Consider the following 22,077-nt stretch of genomic DNA (forward strand, 5'->3'; position numbering starts at 1 on the left):
TCTTTCAGTAAAGAAATTTCTCCTAATGTCCAATCTAAACCTTCCTTGGCGCAACTTGAGGCCATTTCCTCTCGTCCTATCGCTAGCTACTTGGGAGAAGAGACCGACCCCCACCTCGCTACAACCTCCCTTTAGGTAGTTGTAGAGCACGATGAGGTCTCCCCTCAGCCTCCTCTTCTCCAGGCTAAACAGTCCCAGTTCCCTCAGCTGCTCCTCATAAGACTTGTGCTCCAGGCCCTTCACCAGCTTCGTTGCCCTCCTCTGGACATGCTCCAGCACCTCCATGTCCTTCTTGTGGTGAGGGGCCCAAAACTGAACACAGCATTCGAGGTGCGGCCTCACCAGTGCCGAGTACAGGGGCACGATCACCTCCCTGCTCCTGCTGGCCACACTATTTCTGATACAGGCCAGGATGCCGTTGGCCTTCTTGGCCACCTGAGCACACTGCCGGCTCATGTTCAGCCGGCTGTCAATCGGCACCCCCAGGTCCTTTTCCTCTGGGCAGCTTTCCAGCCACTCTTCCCCAAGCCTGTAGCGTTGCCTGGGGTTGTTGTGGCTGAAGTGCAGGACCCGGCACTTGGCCTTGTTGAACCTCATACATTGGCCTCGGCCCATCGATCCAGCCTGTCCAGGTCCCTCTGCAGAGCCTTCCTACCCTCCAGCAGATCAACACTCTCCCCCAACTTGGTGTCGTCTGCAATGGCAGTAGCGTGGGGTGCTGCTGTACTTGTGCAAACCCCTAATTCAAGCGCTCATTGTGACAACAGCCCCCCAGCCACCCTGACCCAGCAGCTTGCTGATGGCACAATCTGGAGCTCTGCTGGCTTTTTGACCATCTGAACATTGTGCAAAGCTAGTGCCTGTACATGACCTGCACAGGCACTTCTTGGCACAGCACAGACCTTGCGTTTTGCTTTGCTCAAAGAGCGCATTTGTCTGCTCATAAGTTAATTAGAGCTCATTGTTTCCAGAAAGGCAGCACTGGCAAAAGCTGAGTGCCTCCCTCGCTGCTGTGCCTGTCCTCCTGCTGTGCAGGAACCAGTTGTGAGACAATATGTCAACATCGCCGAGAGAAGCTGACTCCAACCCAACACTGTCCTACACTCATAGGTGTGAGAAAGACCCTGCACCCAGCCTATTTTGTGGAACCTTTTATCTGGTGGCCAGACACCTTATCAAGAGGACTACAATGTTGTTTATACGCTAGCGAAGTACTGGAATGATCTTGGGGTGGTGGCAGAGGAGCAACGGGGAGAGCTTCTGGTCACCCCCCCAGGCAGCCGTGGGAGCCACCCTGCTCCCATGGGAATATGCTCCCAACAATGCAACCTGTTGTAGTTCCTGCCTCATCTCCTTCTGTGCTGGCTCAGGCATGCCGACGCTGCCTGGCTAGGGCACATGCTTGCTAAGGCAGCAGCTGTGGGCAGGTGTGGTGTGGTCGGCTCAGAGCTGTTTAGTGGCCGTCCAAGGAAAGCTGTGGCCGTAGCCCTCCTGCTTCTGGGCAGCCTGTCCTGGTGCCACCGTGCTCTGGCAAGGCTAGCATTCTCTAACCTGTGGCTGCCATGCCCACCAGTCTCCCACAGAGCAGCCTGGAAACTTGCCTCTGGAGAGAAGTGCATGGCCTCTCTCCCAGTGTCTTTTGCACTCTCAATGTCCAGGATGTGCTCTCGAGTAAGGTTACCCCGGAAAGTTGAGCAGAGTCTTAGAATACCTCTCCTCATTATCAGCAATGCATCTTTCCACACTGCTACTGGATTTCTCCTTTCAACCTTTCCTTTTGTCTCCCAGGGATCGAACCATGTACTCACATTCCCCTCTCTGTGATGCAGACACGGATGAGAGTATTTGACTGGGGCCTCCGAGTCTCTCTAGGCTACCTACATCTTACTGTGGTTCACACCTGATAAGAGTCCTCTTCATGGGACCTACCTGCAGCCCTGTCCTGCCTGCTTCAGTGGGGACTGCCCAGCGCCAGGGGGCATCTCTCTGGCCCCATGACAGGATCTCAGGTCCCCCTCTCCCACTGCTACATCCCAGCCTTGGCACTTTTTTCCATATAGTGACTAACTCTACCGTGTTATCGGGAAGGCAAATAGCTGCTTTCCAAAGTGCAGTGGCTAACAGTGAGACACATTGCAGATGAGTCATTCTCCCATTTGGACTAAATTAGCACTCATTTTCCCTGAATCAGGGGTGCTGCTCTCAGATGCAGTCAGAAGAGACTCTGCTGCACACAGCAGTGATGTCAAGAGAGGCTATTAACATCCTCATCTCTGCTGCAAGTGGCTCCAAATCATGGAAAAGAGCATCACTTCTTGCTCGATTGGTCAGGCAACCACCTCTGCTTTCTACTCTGCTCGCCTTGGCACGCAGCAGCAGCTTTGCAACAGCAGTTAATCTTTCATCCAAAAACCCATGGCATTGAGCAAAGCTTGAGGAGAGTAGATGCTGGACCCATAAGAGACAAACGATAATTCCTCTCCCCAAAACATCTCTGAGGGAAAGCAAGAGCCACGCACGCAAGGAAAGCAAAACCAGGAATTCCTTCACTCCTTCCCACTGGCAGGCAGGTGTTCAGCCATCTCCAGGAAAGCAGGGCTCCATCACGTGTAATGGTTACTTGGGAAGACAAACACCATCACTCTGAACGTCCCCCCTTCCTTCTTCTTCCCCCAGGTTTATGTGCTGAGCATGATGTCATATAGTATGACAGTTGGGTCAGTTGGGGTCAGCTGTCCTGGTTGTGTCCCCTCCCAGTTTCTTGTGTACCTGGCAGAGCATGAGAAGCTGAAAAGTCCTTGACTATGTAAACACTACTTAGCAACAACTAAAACATCAGTGTTATCAACATTATTCTCATACTAAACCCAAAGCACAGCACTATACCAGCTACTAGGACGAAAATTAACTCTATCCCAGCCAAAACTGGGGGACAGTCACCCCATTGTCAGGGTGATCCATGTCAGCTTCCCTTCTCATGCCCGTATCAACCATCTGAAACACAGCAGCAATGAGCTAGAATTAGATAGAGATAATAAACTAATTATGTATCTCAGAATAGTGCTTTATACCCATCTAAGTCAGAGCTGCTGGCTTTGATATGCAGAAGACCAGATCCCAATGAGAATTAAAAAAACCCACAAAAAGTAGTTTCAGCCAGATCAGCTCCCTGAGCAAATTCACTCTAGTGAAGACTTGAGAACAAAGGCTGGGTAGGTCAGAAGCTTCCAAAGTTTAACATGGGGAAGTGCAGAGTCCTGCTCCTGAGGAGGAGCAACCCCATGCACCAGCTAGACCTCCTGGGGGCTGCCGAGCCAGAAAGCAGCTTGGCAGAAAGGGACTTGGGGTTCCTGGTGGACACCAAGTTGAACATAAGTCAGCAATGCGCCCTTGCAGCAGAGGCTAATGGAGTCCTGGGCAGCATTAGGAGGACCATCTCTAGCAGGTTGAGGGAGGTGATCCTTTCCCTCTGCTCAGCACTGGTGAGGGCATACCTGGAGTACTGTGTCCTGTTCTGGGCTCCCCAGTACAACAGAGACACGGACATACTGGAGAGAGTCCAATAAAGGGCAACTAACAGGCTGAAGGGACTGGAGCATCACTTCTACGGGGAAAGGTTGAGAGAGCTGGGACTGTTCAGCCTGGAGCAGAGAAGGCTCAGGGGGATCTCATCGACGTCTATAAATACCTGAAGGGAGGGTGCAAAGAGGACGAGCCAGGCTCTTTCCAGTGGTGCCCACTGAGAGGACCAGAGGCAATGTGCACACACTGAAACGCAGGAGGCTCCTTCTGAACATCAGGAAATGCTTTTTTACTGTGAGGGTGACGAAGCACTGGCACAGTGCCCAGGGAGGCTGTGGAATTTACATTACTGGAATTTACATTACTTGCTTAGTAAACATCTGCAATGAGGCTTACAGGCCAGGACTAGAGTGAAAATACAGAGAAACTAACACAGAAGTCTCTCTCCCAAGGACTGGGAATCCAGCTGTGGATTCAAACTGATCACCCTTTCAGAAGATGATAACAGCTCTGAGCCAGCAGAATTCTCCCTCCTCCAGGCAAGATGCCAGGATAAGGAAAGTGGTAGAAATATTTTCTCTGTTGCATACTTACACTTTTTCAACAGAGAATTACACTGAAACTCTGGAGAAACAAACATACACAGAGCCAATTTTGCGTGTCACTAATGCTTTGCTACTCTGTCTCTTTCTATGCTTTCTACTCTGCACGTGTGAAAAAGGGGTAAAATGGGCCATGAGCCGACAGGTCACTGCCAGAACCAACCAGACAGTAGTCAGGGGAGGACCTGCAGTTTCAAACCACATTCATTTGCTCCAGCAAACCTACACCCTTCTCCCTTCATAGAGATAGGAAAAAAGAGAGATGTTTTATTATAGCTTTTTCTACATAAATAGAAAAAAAAAGCAGTTTAAAAAAAAGCATCTGTTCCAGCCCAGCCTTGAGATAGGGTTTCATGTGCTGATGCTGGACAGCCAAATCCAACAGACAAAAGCGTCGCCATGATGTTCTGTGTACAGAACGGCAGTTGAGAAAGGAACTGTTTTGCCCCTGCTCAGACCTCACAGAGACATTTTAGTTCATTTTCTTGCGCTTCCGTTGGTTCCCTGATGCCTTCTGCACAGGCAAGGGGATAGAGAGAGTGCCCAGCTTGTGGTTCTGATCATTCTCAAGTCCCGGCAGCCCCTTTGCCTTGGAGACCTTCAACCTCATGGCCTTTGCGATGTCCATCATCCTGGAAAACACCAGAGAAATACTGTGTCAGTGGGGCACACAGGTCTTCTGTAGCATGACACAAGATCAACAGCCTTTTGCATCAAGGGAGAAGCCAGGAGGCACCTGGCAGCAAGCAGGATGCATTCTCTGCATCTCAAGGATACCATGGAGCCAGAAGTTGGAAGTATTCAAAGGCTACAAGGAAAAGCCTTCCTGAAGAGGCTAGAATGCTACTGAGCTGTGCACCACCACCTTGGAGAGCATTATAAACCCAGACTGCCTTACTCAATGGCCAGCTGACTTGAGAAAAAATAATGCTGCTCTCCACTTCCCTACGAAGAAGAGAACAGGTGTTATTTGTGTTCCACTGCTGCTGCTGGCAGCCGATGTTTACTTCCCAGTGCACTCATCTACCATGCGTGGTACGATGAATGGAACCTAGTACAGCAAGAGCATCTCCTCTTAGCCACTGAAATTCAGCATCCTTAGCTGTAAAAAGAGGGGTTTGTTGGAGACACACCTTCTTGCCCAAGCTCTTCACCCTACACAAGCCAGAACACACCTGGAGGCTTGTCAAACAGAGAGAACAAAGTGCATCCGAAGGGAAGCTAGCAGGGAAACAGGTGTCCTGGCCTCAGCTAGGGTCCTGAGAACACCAGAAGAAGTCCCAGAATCCTCCCAGCTGGCTTTATTATCTTGAAACAAAGAGATTCAGTTGGGAAGGGTTCTTCAGTCAAACCTCCCACTCCAAGCAAGGATCATCCCATCAAGTGGGATGATGACAGCAGTTCCAATCAGCCAGTCCACTGTGCTTGCTGGGAAGTCTCCCAGCATGCAGACATCAGCTCAGTAGGCAGCTTGTTAATGCTGTCTGGGAAGGGGTCAGGTAGCCCCGTTAGTGACTGTTCAGCCACGCTCTTTAGTATCTCTCTCCCACCCTGTCCTGTTCTGTGGATAATGTGTTTCTCTTCAACGTGTCTCTCCTCAATTTTTCCAATAGGTCGCAACCTCCTCCACCCCTTTCTCAACAACATCCTATGTTCTGTGTTCCCAGCTCCAGTCCAGCAGTTAAGAACAAAACCTGGGCGTCAACTGCGAAAACCAACATGGCTTCCTTAAAAAGCTTAGTTCCAAAAAGGAAAAAAAAAAGAAAGAAAAAATGGATGGAAATCAACAGCAAACACTGCTGTTAAACCCACTACTACCCATCAAAGAATAAAGAGCATAACTGGGGGCAAAATCAGAAGTCATTCCATCAAGGCTGACTAGGGAGCTTGCAAAACCAAGAGGTCACTAAGGGCTCTGATAACTTCCAGTTATTACCAGACCTTAACATTACATCCCTCAGCCAGAAACCCCAGGATAGTCCACAACGTTTTTCTCAGTTGCAGTGAAGGGTTTGTGTCCTTCTGCAGTTTCTACCCAGCCACATGACCTCTAAGCAATCCTGTTAAGAAAGACCAATGTGACTGAGTTAGGCAGCACATGTCCTTGGCGTCACCATTCCTACAGAACAGACTTCCCAGCAAGCATAGTCGACTGGCTGATCAGAACTGCTCGATTCCTGATTTATTCTGCAGGGGCCAGAGGCAGTACAGTGCAAACAGCTCCCAGAGCTGGAGGAGCTGGCAGGAGGCTCCTGCTGACACCTGCTGGGAAAAACGAGTCTTGCAGCTAACAGCAGGTACACGACCCTTCTGTGTTCTTCCATGGAAAATTAAAATCTAGAGAACAACTGCCCCCAAAAGCTAACACAGCAAGGGTTGTTTGCCCTGAAGCTTATTCTGCAAGATGTTTTCTACCCATTCACCTTCACTGGCCTGATTTGGCCAGCAGTTCTCCCTACAACCTCTCCCCATGATGCTTTGCTGAAAAGTCCAAGTCCATCAGTATTTTAGAAACAAAACCAATCTTCTCGGTGCCAAGCCCAGAGTGGGTAAATTTTAGGTGCCTGAGAATCCTCCATGTAAACACCATGTAAAGTACACACTCACAGTGCAATTGTGAGAAAATAATCCCCATTTCTAGTTTTCCTATTGCAGTCATCTGCAAACCTGTGCTTACAGCCAGACTGGTACCTAACAGGAACTGGAGCTCTGCAGGAAGAATGGGCACAGACAACAGGAAGGTGAAGAGTGATGTGATTTGTCAGGCAAGAAACGGGGCTGGGTGGCAGTGGATAGGTCTTGTCCTGGAATCTGCCCTGGCTGCCCATTTTGGTGCTGCCTGCCTCAGTTTCCTTCACTGCAGAATAGCTGAAGAGCCTCTTGATGTACCTGAGGACCTCTTTGCGACAAGTGCCCTTTCAAAGTTTGAGATGTATAACCACCCTCCTTTACAAGCGTCAGGGCTTCAAAATAAAGCTTAAACACAGTCATAAAAGGCAGTTCAATTACAACAAAAGGGACTCACTAAAAGGTATCACTGCACTACTCAGGTGCCAGAGAGGCTCCAGAGCTCTCTCCCCAGGGACTCTTTGTAGGAGGATCACAGCATATCTCAGCAGGTATGAACAAACAAGACAACTCACCTGCTTTCTTGGAGCTTCATGTCATTCTGCAGATTGGTGAGGTCTATTTGAAAGTTGTTAATGTGCAGAGCCAATGCAATGACGTATGCTGTGATTTTAGCCTTCATTGATGCAGAGATTAAATTCTGGACACTGCATGGCAAGAGGGAGAACACATGAGATGTGGAGTGTCAGTGAATCCAAAACACAACTCCCATGAGGTGCAGACAAAACTGGAGCCCCAGTTAGACACGACTAACTTTTCCTAGGCACCGAAAAAGAGCTCAAAGCAAGAGAGACCTCTGATCAGAGGGGCCTAACAGGCTTCTTTGTCCTCCCCATATGCTCCTGTTTCTGTTCAGAAGTGCAGGCCCCTGGGGTTGTTTATCACTATGCAGTCTTGATAAAATCACCAACTAATGGCACATCAGTCTCTTTGGCAGGCTGGTCCCTTGCAAGAGGAGAACAAAGGGAAGCTGTTCTGAGGGCATTCAGAGTAACTACTAATGGCACCTCAAATACACAATCCACACAAAATGGATCCCTGGCTGGCAATCCTCCCTTGTCACTGGTTTGAGCCTTCAGACAAAAGCTGGCCTATTTGGACTCAAATTCTCTGCTAATGTCAGATTAACAACAGCAGTGCAGCTGTGCTATAGCTAAGCATCAGCATTCCAGGCAGAGAGGCTGTTGGCTCCCCGAGTGTGGGGAAGGCACTGTGGCAAGAATGAGGATACTATTCACTCTTGCCTGCATTTTGGTGCTTCCACTCAACATGACTGCTGAAAACATTTATCTAGATTTATAACTGCGTAGTAGTAAGCAGTATCCTTCCTAAGGTTGCAGCCAAGGGCCACCTGGTCAAAGGCAGTCTCCAACAGCTGCCTGAGGCCCTCCCTGCAGTGAGACAGCACTCAGCACCACACAAGTGGCTCTGACACTGCTGGAAAGGAGGATCTTGCAGTAGCTTCCCAGCCTCTGCTCCAGTCATGGGGTGGTGGCTTCTCCTGGCTGATCTCCATGGCAGGACCAGACCCTACCTCACTATACCAAACTTTGTCACTGCTGGTGGGGCAATGCCCGGGAAAAAAATGCTCTGCCCCGAGCTTAGGCAGAACTCTTTGGCCTGTAAACATATGAGTGCAATGGCATGGGTATCATCCCAGCGTGAGTTAACCAGTGCAAATCTTTACGGAATTTTGTCTGTGTAGGTTTCAATGGAGAATCCAAACAAGTCAAATCAGGTCTAGGTTCATGTAAAAGTGCCGCTGTTATGCTAATTAAACTATGTGAGTATAAATAAAGCACCATTATTTAGCCACTGCACGACCTCTGTCCTGACCCACTCTGGGATGGTAGAAGAGCTGACACATCCGTCAGCTGCCTTGGTTCACAGTGAAAATGTACATGCGGACAGCTGCCTGTTCAGCTGCACAGTCAAGAGTCAGCTGAAAAGCAAGCACCCATTCTGCCATCCTGTATCCAGAAATGTCAGGCAGATGGCTGGGCACCCAGTTGGTCATGCTAGCTAAATCCACAGGTGCAGGCTTGCTTTTGCACACATGATCCTACTTCTCCCACTCACGTTTTAGACCTGCTTTGTCTAAAATGGACTATCACCAGCCACAACCCAGTGTTCTAGAGGGCCAGGGGTGTGAAGCAAGAAAAGCTACTGCCATCTTCCATTTTGGTAGGAGGTTTCCTGATAATGTGTCCATAGCCCTTCAAGCTGAACTCTGCTGTATATCTCTGCCTTAAGAACATCAAAGCAAACATAGTTCCTTACCTGCCATTGTTGTAGGTCAGTGAAGTGAAATTCTTCATGAGTTTCCTGCTAATAATGTGTGGGCATTCAGGACCCATTGGATCTAGGACAGAAAGGCATTTTGCAGTGCAATGAGAAACACATATCCTTCCTTGTACTGCCCATCTGCAGCTATCATATTAGCACATTTATTACCATGACATTTATGGCCTTTTCCCAGGAAAATAGAGAACCTAAAAGGAACCTGGGCACTTGATTTCTAGGTCTCATCATTTTTCAGGTCAGAGAGAGGCTCCTAACAGCTTTTATTTTCTTTACAAATGGGATCTCCCGCTTCAATACTACACAACCTAAAATGCATGCGTGTGTGCCTACACATATATTCCTTTTAATAGATTCTTGCCTTTTAATATATGGTCCTGTCACAAAATATTATTAAAACAGAAACTACACTAACAAATTCCTATTAGCACCAAGACTAGACATTTCCACATCCTCCTTGACTAAATCCTACAGGGCGACTCCTGTGTCTCCAGCAATGCAGGAAGATATTTATGGACAAGCTTGCCATTTCTTCCTCCACCACACCGCTGCCATTGAAAATGCTAACAATGACATTTTCAGCACTGACAAGGAGACTCAGATACACAAGTTCTATGGAGGAGGGCAAGACTTGAAAATTTCAACCAAAATATTTTGTGCAGTGCTTTTGAGAACAGCAGTTCCTGCCATTTTAAAGAAAGATCCTGAAGACAAAAGACGTATGGTCATTGTGATCCACACATGGAGCTAACAAGTTTCAAAAGCACAGAAGGAGATATAAAGAATGTACTGTGTACTGTATGCCTCTTGCACCTGGAATATGGAGGCTGGATGAGGGAGAGAGCTGATAGTTTCCAGCCTCTTGGCTTAGGACTAAAGTGTGAAAATATAAAAGACGTTTACAAGTACAGAACTATCGATAAACTAGAAAGAATCTCAAAATTTCCAATCTAAGCTACCCTGTCTCCTACCAAGAGGATATCATGGTGCCATCCTGATGCACGGTGGTTACGAAGGGACTGAAAAGGACTGCACATACATCTCCCAGCAGACGCAAATCTAACAACTCTCAACAACACGGAAATCCTCAACCTCAGTATGAAACAGGCTGAAAGCAACTGCTGCAGCTAGCTGTTTGATCACAGCCCGTTCTGGGCAGCTTTACTGTTTTCTACTGCAGTAATTACAAACCAAGTCTCAGCAGGCAGCTTAAAAGTGGAGGAACTGAAAACTCTCTTACGCTTCTTCTTGATCACTTTCAGGTAGCTGAACTTAATAAGGGTGTCCAGGAACCAGAGGCATCGGGCTTTGTGATCTCTGCTTTTCTCATCAGCAGGCAGGAACTTCAGCTCCTCTAAAACAAAGGAGCAATGGCTGAAGGAGAAAGAGGGGGAAGGTGAGGCTCAAAGAACCAGGAACCAGTTTATATCATCAGGACTTCAGTGCTCAGCTGTTAGAATCATAGAATCATAGAATCATTAAGGTTGGAAAAGACCTCTAAGATCATCGAGTCCAACCGTCAACCCAACACCACCATGCCCACTACACCATGTCCCTAAAAGAAGAGTTCCTTGGACACCTATAAAGGATAGCCCAGGAGGCTGCTTTGTGAGCACACCATATTCAGCCAGCCGTTTTCAGTGTGCAGCTACTAATAAGGTCCCCACGCTGCAGAAACTGCAGGCTCTGAACATGGCACACAGACACACTTCTACTCTGGCACAGGCAGACAGGAAGCACAGGGAGTGAGTGAGATGTGGTTTGTGCTTTTCCTGCTCACTTCAGCCCCTCAGCACAAGGGCTTAACAGCTCTAAGTGTACATCCATGTCAGCTTGCCAAGCCACAGCAACTCCCACAGCAAGTCAGTACTTGGCTGGGACACTGCCCAGTTACAGGCATAGCATGCTCAGCACAGCTCTGTGGTCCCCTTCTAGGCACCTGCCTTCAGACCTCACTTTGGATTTCTCCACTCTCTTCCTCTGCAATGAGTTCCCCAAAGGGCAGCCATACTGCTGTGCACACAACTTCCTCACCTGTAAAACTATACCCCATATTCCCCAAGGTAGGTGTTGCTCAGCCATGCTTGGATCAAATGTCCTCCCTCTGCACTGAAAAAAATCAGCCTGGGTATTGTGGAGCTGGCAGCAGGAGCCATCCTGCCCCATCAAAAAACTAGTTTCACAGGCCCACCTCGACTATTACAAGGCTGTTTGCAGCAGCATTACCTTTTATCCTCTGTTTTCTTGGTGATTTCTTCTGGAGTGATGTTAACAAAGACTGCTGCTGGAACCCGCAATGCTTCATACTCTGCTGGGGACAGAACTGGAAGGATTTTAAAGAAAAGAACAAGCATGCCTTTTCTCTTCCTTCTGGTCTGAACTACCCGCACCAAGATAAGCTCTGTCCACTCTTGCTTTAGGAGGTGTGAGGCAGGGAAGGAGGGAAGGAAATTATAAATAGGCAGGATGTAATGACAAGATTAGGAAGCTGGCCAATAACAAAGGTCTCTAAAGGACTGTGGCTCAACCACAAGTCACTTCTCCTGCATGGCTGACCTCATTACTATTCCAAATCAAGCTTCTGCCAACAGGGAGGCACAGCATCCTGCTCTCTGTAGGAAAGAGGCAGGATATAGGACTTGCAGGCCCCAAAATCTCAACAGAGCATGTCCCTGTTCTCAGCTTTTGGCTTGTGAGGGCAGAAGGCTCAGCTCATTCACATGCCTGGCAGCACTCACTCCCGCATGCCAGACCACTGGCATCGAGGCTTACAGGCGTTGGGAAACCACTCTGCCACAGAAAAAGATACTGTCCTCAAACTTGTAAACATTTTCTGGTTTGTCAGCATCTTCATTACACGGTGGGAGGAAGATGGAGATGTTCTGTACATCATCTTGGGCTACATCCTGGATCAAAGCTTTGAAGGGAAGCAGGAAAGAGAGTATTTGGACCATGCAAACAAAAACACAGAGAACATGACCACAACCCAAATCCTTCCTTTAAACACAAGTCTACTCAATGGTGGTTCTTGGGTCAACACCAGTTCAGTTTATCTCACTTGGGACAGTAGTAAGGAAAATGCTACAGCTCTTCCCTATTTTGTTTCGTTACTGCCACATGTAGGTGCTAACTGTACAGAAAGCATTCCAGTAGGCACAGAAAGGCTGAGAGCTTTTGATATGCCTGCTACGTATTGAACATACCGGGTTTTAGACTGGTGTCATCACTTCTACCAAGAACTTTCTGCTCCTTAAAATTTAGAAAAGCCACTCCAGACTAGAGAAAAATCTAGGGAAGAAGTGCACAAAGACAAACTAGTGGCTGCTGCTGCACCTCTTGCCTGCGGGGTGAGCAGAATATGGTTTTGGCACCCTGGGTTCCATTGGACATCCATTTGGCACAAAGCAGCTCTGAGAGCACAGTCAATGTCCAACCTGGAACACAAGAGATGAGAGCTGACGGGTTCTATAGTCAACAGACATCTCTCCCATTCATAGCCAATGAAACTCAGAATCCCAGAAGTGCTGGTGGAAAGGAGCTCTGAAGGTCTCCTGTCCAACCTCCTGCTCGGAGTAGGACTGTCTACAGCACTAGATCAGGGCAGCCCTGGCTTTGTCCTGCCAAAGCTTGGAAACCCCCAAGGATGGTGACTCCACACCTCTCTGTGACCTGTCCCAGGGCTGCACCACCCCCCAAGGCAAGAAGGTTCCCCCAGTCTCGCACGTGGACCTCTCAAGGTCTAGGAACCACTGCAACTTGTGTTGTTGACCCTTGTTGGCACTGCCAAGAAAGATTTGGCTTTGACTGCCATTCAGGTAACCGTGGGCTGCTGTTAGATCCTCCTTGGCCTCCTCTTTGCCAGACTAACCAAGTGCAACTCCCTCTGCCTGTCCTTGTAAGTTGTGTGCCCCAGGCCCCTGCCCGTTTTTGTTGCCCTGCCATGACTCCTCTGTCATTTCTCCACCTCGTTCTTGATCAGGGTGGGGGTGCAGGGGATGCACAGGCTGGACAACATAATACAGATGCAGCCTCACCAGCACTCAGTAGGGGGGTTATCAACTCTCCTTGAAACATCACATCAGAGTGATGCTTCGGAGTGAACTTTCCCTGCAGTAGTGACAATAAGGCCACAGCAAACTCCTCTTTGTTGTAGGCTCCTCCACAGCAGAAGCCTAAGTCCATCAGCCTGGCTCACAACAGCACTGGGGACGGCACTTGATGGGGCTGTGACCTGGTTTACAGAATGGACCATTTTCCATAGATATGCCACTGTGAAGCCGGGTACAGTTCACCTTAACAAATATTCAGCATCTCAGTTCAGACCAGGTGAATGTACTGCCTTTATCCCAGTAAACTGATGTCCAGGGACTGCCAGAAGAGCTCCCAACAATGGGCAGGGATGGACACTGATGCCACAGGGACCTTCCCTCATTCAGACAACTCCCACACCAAGTCTAGCAGGATCAGAAGGAAGTGGTTCCTTTTCCACCAGAAAGATTTGCGAGTTTCCCCACATGTGCCCTTCTCAGCTGTTAGACCAGCTGCTTCCATGGCCACTCGAAGAAAACCCCTTTCTTCTTCCTACCATACTTGGCAAGGAACAAACAGAAAAAGGCACTTCCGATTGCCTTCATTAAACCCTGAGACAATATTCTTACCTGTTACTCCCTTTGCATCTATAATGTTTGCTGCTGCTTTTGTCACAGCAGTATTCAGAATATCATTGCCCACTGCATTCATTCGCCTAGTGTTCAGAGCTCGCTTCTGCTTGCTGGTACCAAAGGCCTCAATGCACAAATCCATCTGTGCAAGAGAGAAGCAAATTAAAACACACTGTTGAACTGAAGACACTTTGCATCTAAGAGGAAAACTCAGCTAACCACCATTTGTTCCACATTCACATTCTCTAAGAAAACTTCAAACATTTCACTGGGCACAACCCAACCATAGAACAAGCGCTGATCTGCAAGGGGGCAGGAAGTAACTGGGATTGTAATCAAGTCTGAAATAATTATGAAAATACTGCCAAGTTAAGCACTAATAATGCGCTGTCTCATAGACTTCCAAGGCAGAGAGAGAGTGCTGAACCTGCACAGGTTTACCCTGCAGTAAACCAAACACCACAGTCTCAGACAAATATCATCTGCCACTGTTAGCTGGATAATCACAGTAGAATACAATATGGGGTTTCAACTTTACCTTCTCCCTGTAGGATTTATTCTGATAATCCTTCGTGTCGTCAGGTATTAAGTTATCTATAAAAGAACAAAAGTTAGTATGCTTGGCTCGCAGCAGCCAGGACAGCATACATATTCGGTATCCCTTTAGCTCTAATCCATTACTGAAAGACTTGGCACAACACTTCAAGATCTCCTCCATAGGACTTTGTCAATTAAAGAACACACTGAATATAAAAGTATGTACCTAGAACAAAAAAGGAAAAGCAGGCCAATTTTTGCTATAAAGCCTATGAGTGTAATGCACGGATTGCGGCAATACCCAGGTCCTGCTGCACAGGGAAAAAATAAACTCCCAAAAGATTGTATTCTTTGGGTTATCCTCCTGGGTTCAGTTATAGAAAGCAGTTCTGCTAAAGAAAAGCTCTTTTGATTTTCAATGATCCAGTCCCTTCACCTGACAATTTCCAGGCTTCCCTCAGCAAAGCATACCTAGACAAGGCTGCACTTATTCTGAACAGTGACAACTTTGTTACTGACTCCAGCACTTCCACCCTCCCACCCATAACGCTTTCTGCTTAATTCCACCCTAAATTTCACCTTGCTTTCTTCTCTCTCTGTTTTTCACTTCATGCAGTGCCTTAGAAGGAGAGTGTAATGTATCCTACTTCCTCCATGCTGAGGCAATAAGGCAGAAATGAGGAAGAAAGAGCAGCCAGGGAGACAACAGAGAGCACTGCTGTCAGCAACCAAGCAGTCCATAGCTGAATGCATACATAGGTCTAGCATCCTGTGCCTTTGGTGCTGGGGTTAAACACAGTATCTTCCTACCTGACAGTAAGGGCTGCATGTTGAATATTTCAGCATTATAGACTTCTATTTGCCCAGACTCCTTGTCTAACACACCAACAAAATACCTGGGAAGAACAGGGGCAAGTGATTAGTGAGAGAGTGTTCAGTGGAAGTGTTTTAAAATACATGGTGCAGAGCCATGTGTATTCCCCATCCCCTGCCAATTGTTTTGTCTGGCAAATACAAGTTTTCCAAGCAAATTCAGAATGTCATAATTAAACAACTTACCTCCAAGGCACGCACTATATATATATATATATATATATAAAAAAATATAGACTTGTTTCTCTAAGTAAATGTAGAAGTCTTAAGACAACTAAATTAGCTCCATAATGCACAGAGAAAGTGTAGGTGCCAGAGTGGTAGCTGATATTCTCTTTTGCCTTTTTTGATGCATCAGGACCCTTGGTTTCTTAGCGCTTCTATGCGGTTTCCTGTGTTTTTAAAACCTGGGTTCCCTGTGGCCAGTTCTCTGCTTAGCACAAGTCACTTTAAGTCCTCAGAGCTTCTCAGAAATGTGACTTTGCTGTCTCTAAAATAGGATAATTCCTCTTAGGTAAATTCCTTTTCATCCCACATTTCAAAGGGGCAAGCCCAAATGGTTTGTGCTGCTCCTCACCATGTCTCATGACGCACCAGGAACAGGCTGTATGTCACCCTTGGCTGAAGCTGATCAGGGTATCAACTGCACCAGTTTCTTATCCAGCCAGAAGAGTTCATTCCACATGACCCCTTCTGACTCATGCCTGAACTTGCTCTGCTGCGTAACACATCTTCCTGAAACTCAAGAAACACTTTCTGAAGACAAAACCTGCTTGCACAACAGGCTGCTTGTTGCAGTGGGAGCAATACTCTCTATGCAACTGCTCTCAGAGGAGCTGCCCAAGTACGGTGGGAATCACAGCACCCCACTAGCCAGAAAGGATCTCTGGGCAGTTTCTGCTGTCCCAGAAAGCAGAGGTTTGGCAGACTCATTGACTTTCCACTCAGAATAAACTGGGCTGTTTGCTCAGAGATGGTTTCTGCTCCCTGTTACACACACAAGCAGTTGTGAGTGCACAGTTTTAGGCTGACAGCTGCCAAGAGCTACGGGAATGGATCCACTGGAGGAAATCCTCATGCATGCAGCTGAAGCAGATGTGGGAGGAAAGAGACAGAAGGATGGGGTGGGAAAACTTGAAAGAAAGCAAGAAATTACTTAACTGATCCTTGCCTGCATCTCTGGAGGCATATGCACACCTAATGCAAAGCTAATACTTGAAGCTGAACATCTATCAGCAGTTAGCTTGCCTTGTTAGTTTCTATAGCTCAGGATCTCCAGAGGTGCAGGCAAAAACCACTCAAGCCACTAAAACCATCTCTTAATTAGCAATGTAAAGTGTTCAGAGATAGGAGCGCTAAATCTGCCTAGAAGTAATACTGCATTGATACCTGAATCATACATGTTCATTAAACTAAATTTATCTCTCCAAACTCAAGAAGAAAAAGCCCCTTGGTGCCTTTTTTCAGCTACAGCATCTTAATCTGAAGACTGTTACATCTGAAGGTCCAGCTCTCCTGGTTTCACTTCTCAGAAAGAAGAACAAAGATTAGTATTACCATGTTTTGACAGACTATTTGCAGAGGTGAAGCCAGTTCCTTTTACAGAATTATAGAATAGAGTATTTCAGTTGGAAGGAACCTACAACGATCATCTAGTCCAACTGCCTGACCAATTCAGGGCTGATCAAAAGTTAAAGCAAATTATTGAGGGCATTGTCCAAATGCCTCTTAAACACTGACAGGCATGGTGCATCGACCACTTCTCTAGGAAGCCTGTTCCAGTGTTTGACCACCCCCTCTGTAAAGAAATGCCTCCTAATGTCAAGTCGTATTCAGAACATAGGACCACCAGGGCACTAACATCTGAAAGCACCTCCTCTGCCTAACAGTTTTACACAACTCAGTTTGCTCTTCACTCCCTCACCTCACCTGTACTTTAACTAGTCAGACATGATCAGGTCAGTGCAGTCCAACTAGAGGAGAGATGAGCTATCTAAGCAAACCGTGCAGGGCAACTGGAGTGGATCTACCGAGCAGAGCACTTGGTACCAAGAGCCCGACATGCACATTACATGCATTTCAGCGTTTTGTAGGCTAGTAGGAGCAGTAATGTGCATCAAAGGAGAAAAGAAACACCTTTTGGTATAACAACGCAAGATTTCACATGGGCTCTCCACCCATTTGGTGGTTCTCCTATTAGAGAACAAGAAAGATCTCACATATAGAATACTTCTTAGGAGGCCAGTGGGATCTGCCCCAATGCTACAAAGGTCACATTCTTAAACCAGGACGTGTGAAGGCTGGTGATTTCACCAACGGTTCCTTCTACAGCGCGTGGCACAGACAGCTTATTAATTCACATAGCAGCATCGTGCTGAGGCCCTGAAGTTAAATGATGATTAATGACCCAGGGGTTTCCTGGGCAGCAGCAGATGATCTTGACGATTCCTTAATCTTAATTTCTTAGTTTCTTAATAACAAAGCTGTTATTCCTAGGTTTCAGCTATGTCAAATCATCTCGTCACCGTTTCCTTCATAAGATCTTTTCAAATACACTCTATTTGTATGTGACATCACAACTTCCAAAGGGACGTAATGTGCACAAACAATGCAGCTGCCAGGTGCTGGAGTCTCCTGTCAAAATCCTCTTGATTCAAATCACGGCCTCAGTGGGAACTTCTGAGCCAGCTTTAAGAAAGGCTACCAGGAACTTTGCACCTGAGCAATTCCTCTGCTTCCACCTCCATGTTCCTGCCCCCATTTTGCCAGCAACCAATACCTGCATAGGGAGTTACGTTTCATAACTCCGCTGCCGAAGTTATTCCCCACATATGAAAGTCTTTCAGTTTCTGAGACCTGAAAAACAAAGAAAAATTACTTGAACACAGGGCTGTGAAAAACCTTCTCTGCATCCCCTTTAGTTTCGCTGGTGCCACAAAGCTCTATATTCCCAGGCATCGGACACTAATCCTGTGCAGGCAAACTTCACTTTGCCCCTTTTGGGGCATCAGGTCAAAATCTTTAAAAGACAGAGAACGTTCCTTGAAGCTGAAACTACCCCATGATATATAATTCTACCTTAGCTTTCTCTGAGCCAGAAAATGAGGAACCATTGCAAAGAAATTATAGCAATCATAATTTAGAGTTTATCAGTGTAGCAAACTCATGCAGGACCCATGTGCAGAACCTTGCCCTTGGCCTTGTTGAACTTCATGAGGTTCGCACGGGCCCACCTCTCAAGCCTGTCAAGGTCCCTCTGGATGGCATCCCTTCCCTCCAGCGTGTCGACCACACCGCACAGCTTGATGTCGTCAGCGAACTTGCTGAGGGTGCACTCAAGCCCACTGTCCATGTCACCGACAAAGATGTTAAACAGCGCTGGTCCCAATACCAACCCTTGAGGAACACCACTCGTCAATGGTCTCCATTTGGACATCAAGCCATTGACCGCAACTCTTTGAGTGCGACCATCCAGCCAATTCCTTATCCGCTGAGCGGTCCATCTGTCAAATCCATGTCTCTCCAATTTAGAGACAAGGATGTTGTGCAGGACAGTGTCAAATGCTTTGCACAAGTCCAGGCAGATGACATCAGTTGCTCCTCCCTTATCCACCAACACTATAACCCTGTTGTAAAAGGCCACCAAATTTGTCAGGCACAATTTGCCCTTTGTGAAGACATGTTGGCTGTCAGCAATCACCTCCTTATTTTCCATGTGCCTTAGCATAGTTTCCAGAATGATCTTGCCGGGCACAGAGGTGAGACTGACTAGCCTGTAGTTCCCCAGGTCTTCCTTTTTTCCCCTTTTTAAAAATGGGGGTTATGTTTCCCCTTTTCCAGTCAGTTCCAATCAGGGAACTTCACTGCACTCCCACGACTTCTCAAATATGATGGATAGTGGCTTAGCAACTTCATCCGCCAGTTCCCTCAGGACCCGCAGATGCATCTCATCAGGTTCCATGGACTTGTGCACCCTCTGGTTCCTTAGACAGTCTCAAACCTGATTTTCTCCTACAGTGGGCGGATCTTCATTCTCCCAGTCCCTGCCTTTGCCTTCTGCGACTTGGGTGCTGTGGCTTGAGCACTTGCCGGTGAAGACTGAGGCAAAAAAGTCATTGACTACCTCAGCCTTCTCCATATCCTGGGTAACCAGGTCTCCTGTTTCCTTCCAGAGAGGGCCCACATTTTCCCTAGTCTTCCTTTTATCACCGAAGTACCTATAGAAGCTTTTCTTGTTGCCCTTGACATCCCTGGCCAGATTTAATTCTATCAGGGCTTTAGCTTTCCTAACCTGATCCCTGGCTGCTCGGACAATTTCTCTGTATTCCTCCCAGGCTACCTGTCCTTGCTTCCACTCTTTGTAGGCTTCCTTTTCGTGTTTGAGTTTGTCCAGGAGCTACTTGTTCATCCATGCAGGCCTCCTGGTGTTTTTGTCTGACTTCCTCTTTGTTGGGGTGTATCGCTCCTGAGCTTGGAGGAGGTGATCCTTGAATATTAACCAGCTTTCTTGGGCCCCTCTTCCATCCAGGCTTTTATTCCATGGTACTCTACCAAGCAGATCCCTGAAGAGGCCAAAGTCTGCTCTCCTGAAGTAGCAGGGATAGTGAGCTTGCTGTGCACCCTCCTCAGTGCCCTAAGGATCCTGAACTCCACCATTTCATGGTCACTGCAGCCAAGGCTGCCCTTGAGCTTCACATTCCTCACCAGCCCCTCCTTGTTGGTGAGAACAAGGCCCGGCATAGCACCTCTCCTCCTTGGCTCCTCTATCACTTGGAGAAGGAAGTTATCATCGACGCATTCCAAGAACCTCTCAGATTGCTTATGCCCTGCCGTGTTGTTCTTCCAACAGATATCGGGGTGGTTGAAGTCTCCCACGAGGATCACAGCTTGTGAATGTGAGGCTGCTCCTATGTGTCTATAGCGGGCCTCATTTGCTCGGTCTTCCTGGTTGGGTGGCCTGTAGCAGACCTCCACCATAATGTCACGTGTCCCTGCCCTGTCTTTAATCCTGACCCATAAGCTCTTGGTTGCCTCCTCATCCATCCCTAGGCAGAGCTCCATGCACTCCAGCTGGTCATTGACATAGAGCGTGACACCCCCTCCTCGTCTCCCCTGCCTGTCCTTCCTAAAAAGCCTGTATCCTTCCATTCCAACACTCCAGTTATGAGAGCCATCCCACCACATCTCCTTGATGCCAATAATATCACAGCCCAGCAGACGTTTGTAAAGAATTCACTGTGTTCACTGTGTAAACATAACAGATTTTGTGATCAGACGGACCTGACTAGTTGTTAAGTAACAGCTTTTAATTTTCAAACATTTTTTCCCCTTAGGTTATTAAAATAAATCACGAACACACACAACTTCAGTAAATCAGCCTTTGCCTGAGAATACACAACCATGTATCAATCAAAATTTTTCAAATAAGCACCTATTCAGTTCTGATGGAAAGATTACTAACTCTCACATGTCACTCTCACTATCATTAATCAAAATGCCCCACATTGCACTATTTAGGTTCCTTTCTGTCCCAAGAGGCAACCTGCAATGGCAAGCCTGAGAGGGCACGGTCTGATCCTGACACACTCCACAGAAACCACCATGCTGATACTTGGCAGGGCAGGACCTGCACCCGGTTCTCTGGGGTCCAAGAACACCTCGTGGGTCTCCACAGACCTGTGGGTGGCCTCAGCGGGGAGCCTGGCTTGCCAGCACAGAGCGCTCTACAGCGTAAGGGAACGGCTCTCCCCCTGCCCACCCCTGCGCAGGTCAGGACTTCCCTGAACTTTAAGTGCTTACCTGTTCTGTCACCCCCATCATGCCCACCTCCATTGTGGCAGAAGCCCACCAGTCATTGCTCACCATACAGTAATGCAAGGCAGCCGGCAGAAGCCTGAAGAGGAACAGCAGTCTCCCTGAAACTGGACCACGAGGACTGTGTGCCTGACTGAGGTTTCTAGTTTCTACTTGCAGGGGCTGCCATGACCACAGCCGTAAGGGGAAAAAAGAGGGAAAACCCATCACCACCTGCCAAGGTGGGAATTACTCATGTGTCCTTGGCACGGGTCTGGGTGTAGCTCTCACCCTGATCTCTAACGGAGGCTGTGGTGCTGCAGCCTCCCAGTGCAACGTTCCCTGCAGCTGCCCAGGCTACAGCGGAGCACTCCTCGTCACAAGGCGGGCCACGGCGCAGGCACATGGATCGTGTCAGAGCTGCGCTCGCCGCCGCGGCCCGTTTCGGGGCAGGCGCAGCTCCGGGCTCCCGCGGCCGCCCTTACCGCTGCCGCCGACGCTGCAAACGCGAGGACCGGCTGCAGGCGCCCGCAGGAGCGCGCTCGCCAGGCGGCCCCTTACCAGGATCCTCCGGTGCTTCTTCCGGGGATGGGCCGTGTCCCTGTTTCGGTAGACAGTGAACCGCATGGAGTCGGACCGCCGCAGCCTGCCGTTGGAGAACTGCACTGCAAAGCAGCGGGGAGAGGCCGTAAGTCCAGGCGGCCCACCTGCCCCACGCCCCCCGCCCCCGCCCCCGCCGGAGGAGGCCTCCCGCTGCGCTCCCGTCCGCGGCCCCCGCCCGACTCGCGGCGCCCCCCGGCCCGGCCCGGCACCTGCCCCGGCCCCCGCCTCACCCAGCACTGCCGGCTGCTCCGCCTCGGGGTCCCCGCGGTAGCGCCAGGTGGCGGCGGCCATGGCGCGGGGCGGCGAGGGGCGGTGGTGGAGGGAGGCTCCTCCCGGGACGGGGTGGGCAGCCCCCCCCGCCCGCCTCCCCGAGGGGGCTGTACGCGAGGCCTCGGCGCCCGGGGGGGCGGCAGTCAGCAGCGCTCACGGCGTGAAGCGGATCACTGCCGCCACCGGGCCCGCTCCTCCGCCACCGGCCGCGCGGCCCGGCCAAGCCAGCGGGGGGCGCCTCTCCGCGCCTCCAGGGAAGCGGGATCCGCCCAATCACGGCTGTGTTT

General features: G+C 48.8%; 1 protein-coding gene across 2 annotated transcripts; it reads right to left on the reverse strand.

Moving 5' to 3' along the window:
• Positions 1–495: 495 nt before the first annotated feature.
• POLR1E (RNA polymerase I subunit E) lies at positions 496–21,896 on the reverse strand. 2 transcript variants are annotated; one of them, XR_012670949.1, is made up of 14 exons: positions 21,751–21,896; positions 21,479–21,582; positions 17,904–17,980; positions 15,062–15,147; positions 14,253–14,308; positions 13,712–13,856; positions 11,863–11,970; positions 11,280–11,376; positions 10,294–10,427; positions 9,033–9,114; positions 7,268–7,399; positions 4,583–4,756; positions 2,943–2,994; positions 496–2,419 (listed from the first exon to the last, which is right to left on the reverse strand). XR_012670949.1 is itself a non-coding variant. In XM_075137209.1 (12 exons), the coding sequence occupies exons 1-12, from the start codon at positions 21,809–21,811 to the stop codon at positions 4,597–4,599; spliced, it is 1,242 nt and encodes a 413-aa protein (XP_074993310.1). In that variant the 5' UTR covers positions 21,812–21,896; the 3' UTR covers positions 4,366–4,596. The 2 variants fall into 2 exon arrangements, 1 of the variants encoding a protein (XP_074993310.1); XM_075137209.1 differs by lacking the exons at positions 496–2,419; positions 2,943–2,994 and having other exon boundaries at positions 4,366–4,756.
• Between the last annotated feature and the right edge of the window lie 181 nt (positions 21,897–22,077).

Source organism: Calonectris borealis, chromosome Z (assembly GCF_964195595.1).
Source record: "Calonectris borealis chromosome Z, bCalBor7.hap1.2, whole genome shotgun sequence".
Classification (NCBI taxonomy): domain Eukaryota; kingdom Metazoa; phylum Chordata; class Aves; order Procellariiformes; family Procellariidae; genus Calonectris; species Calonectris borealis.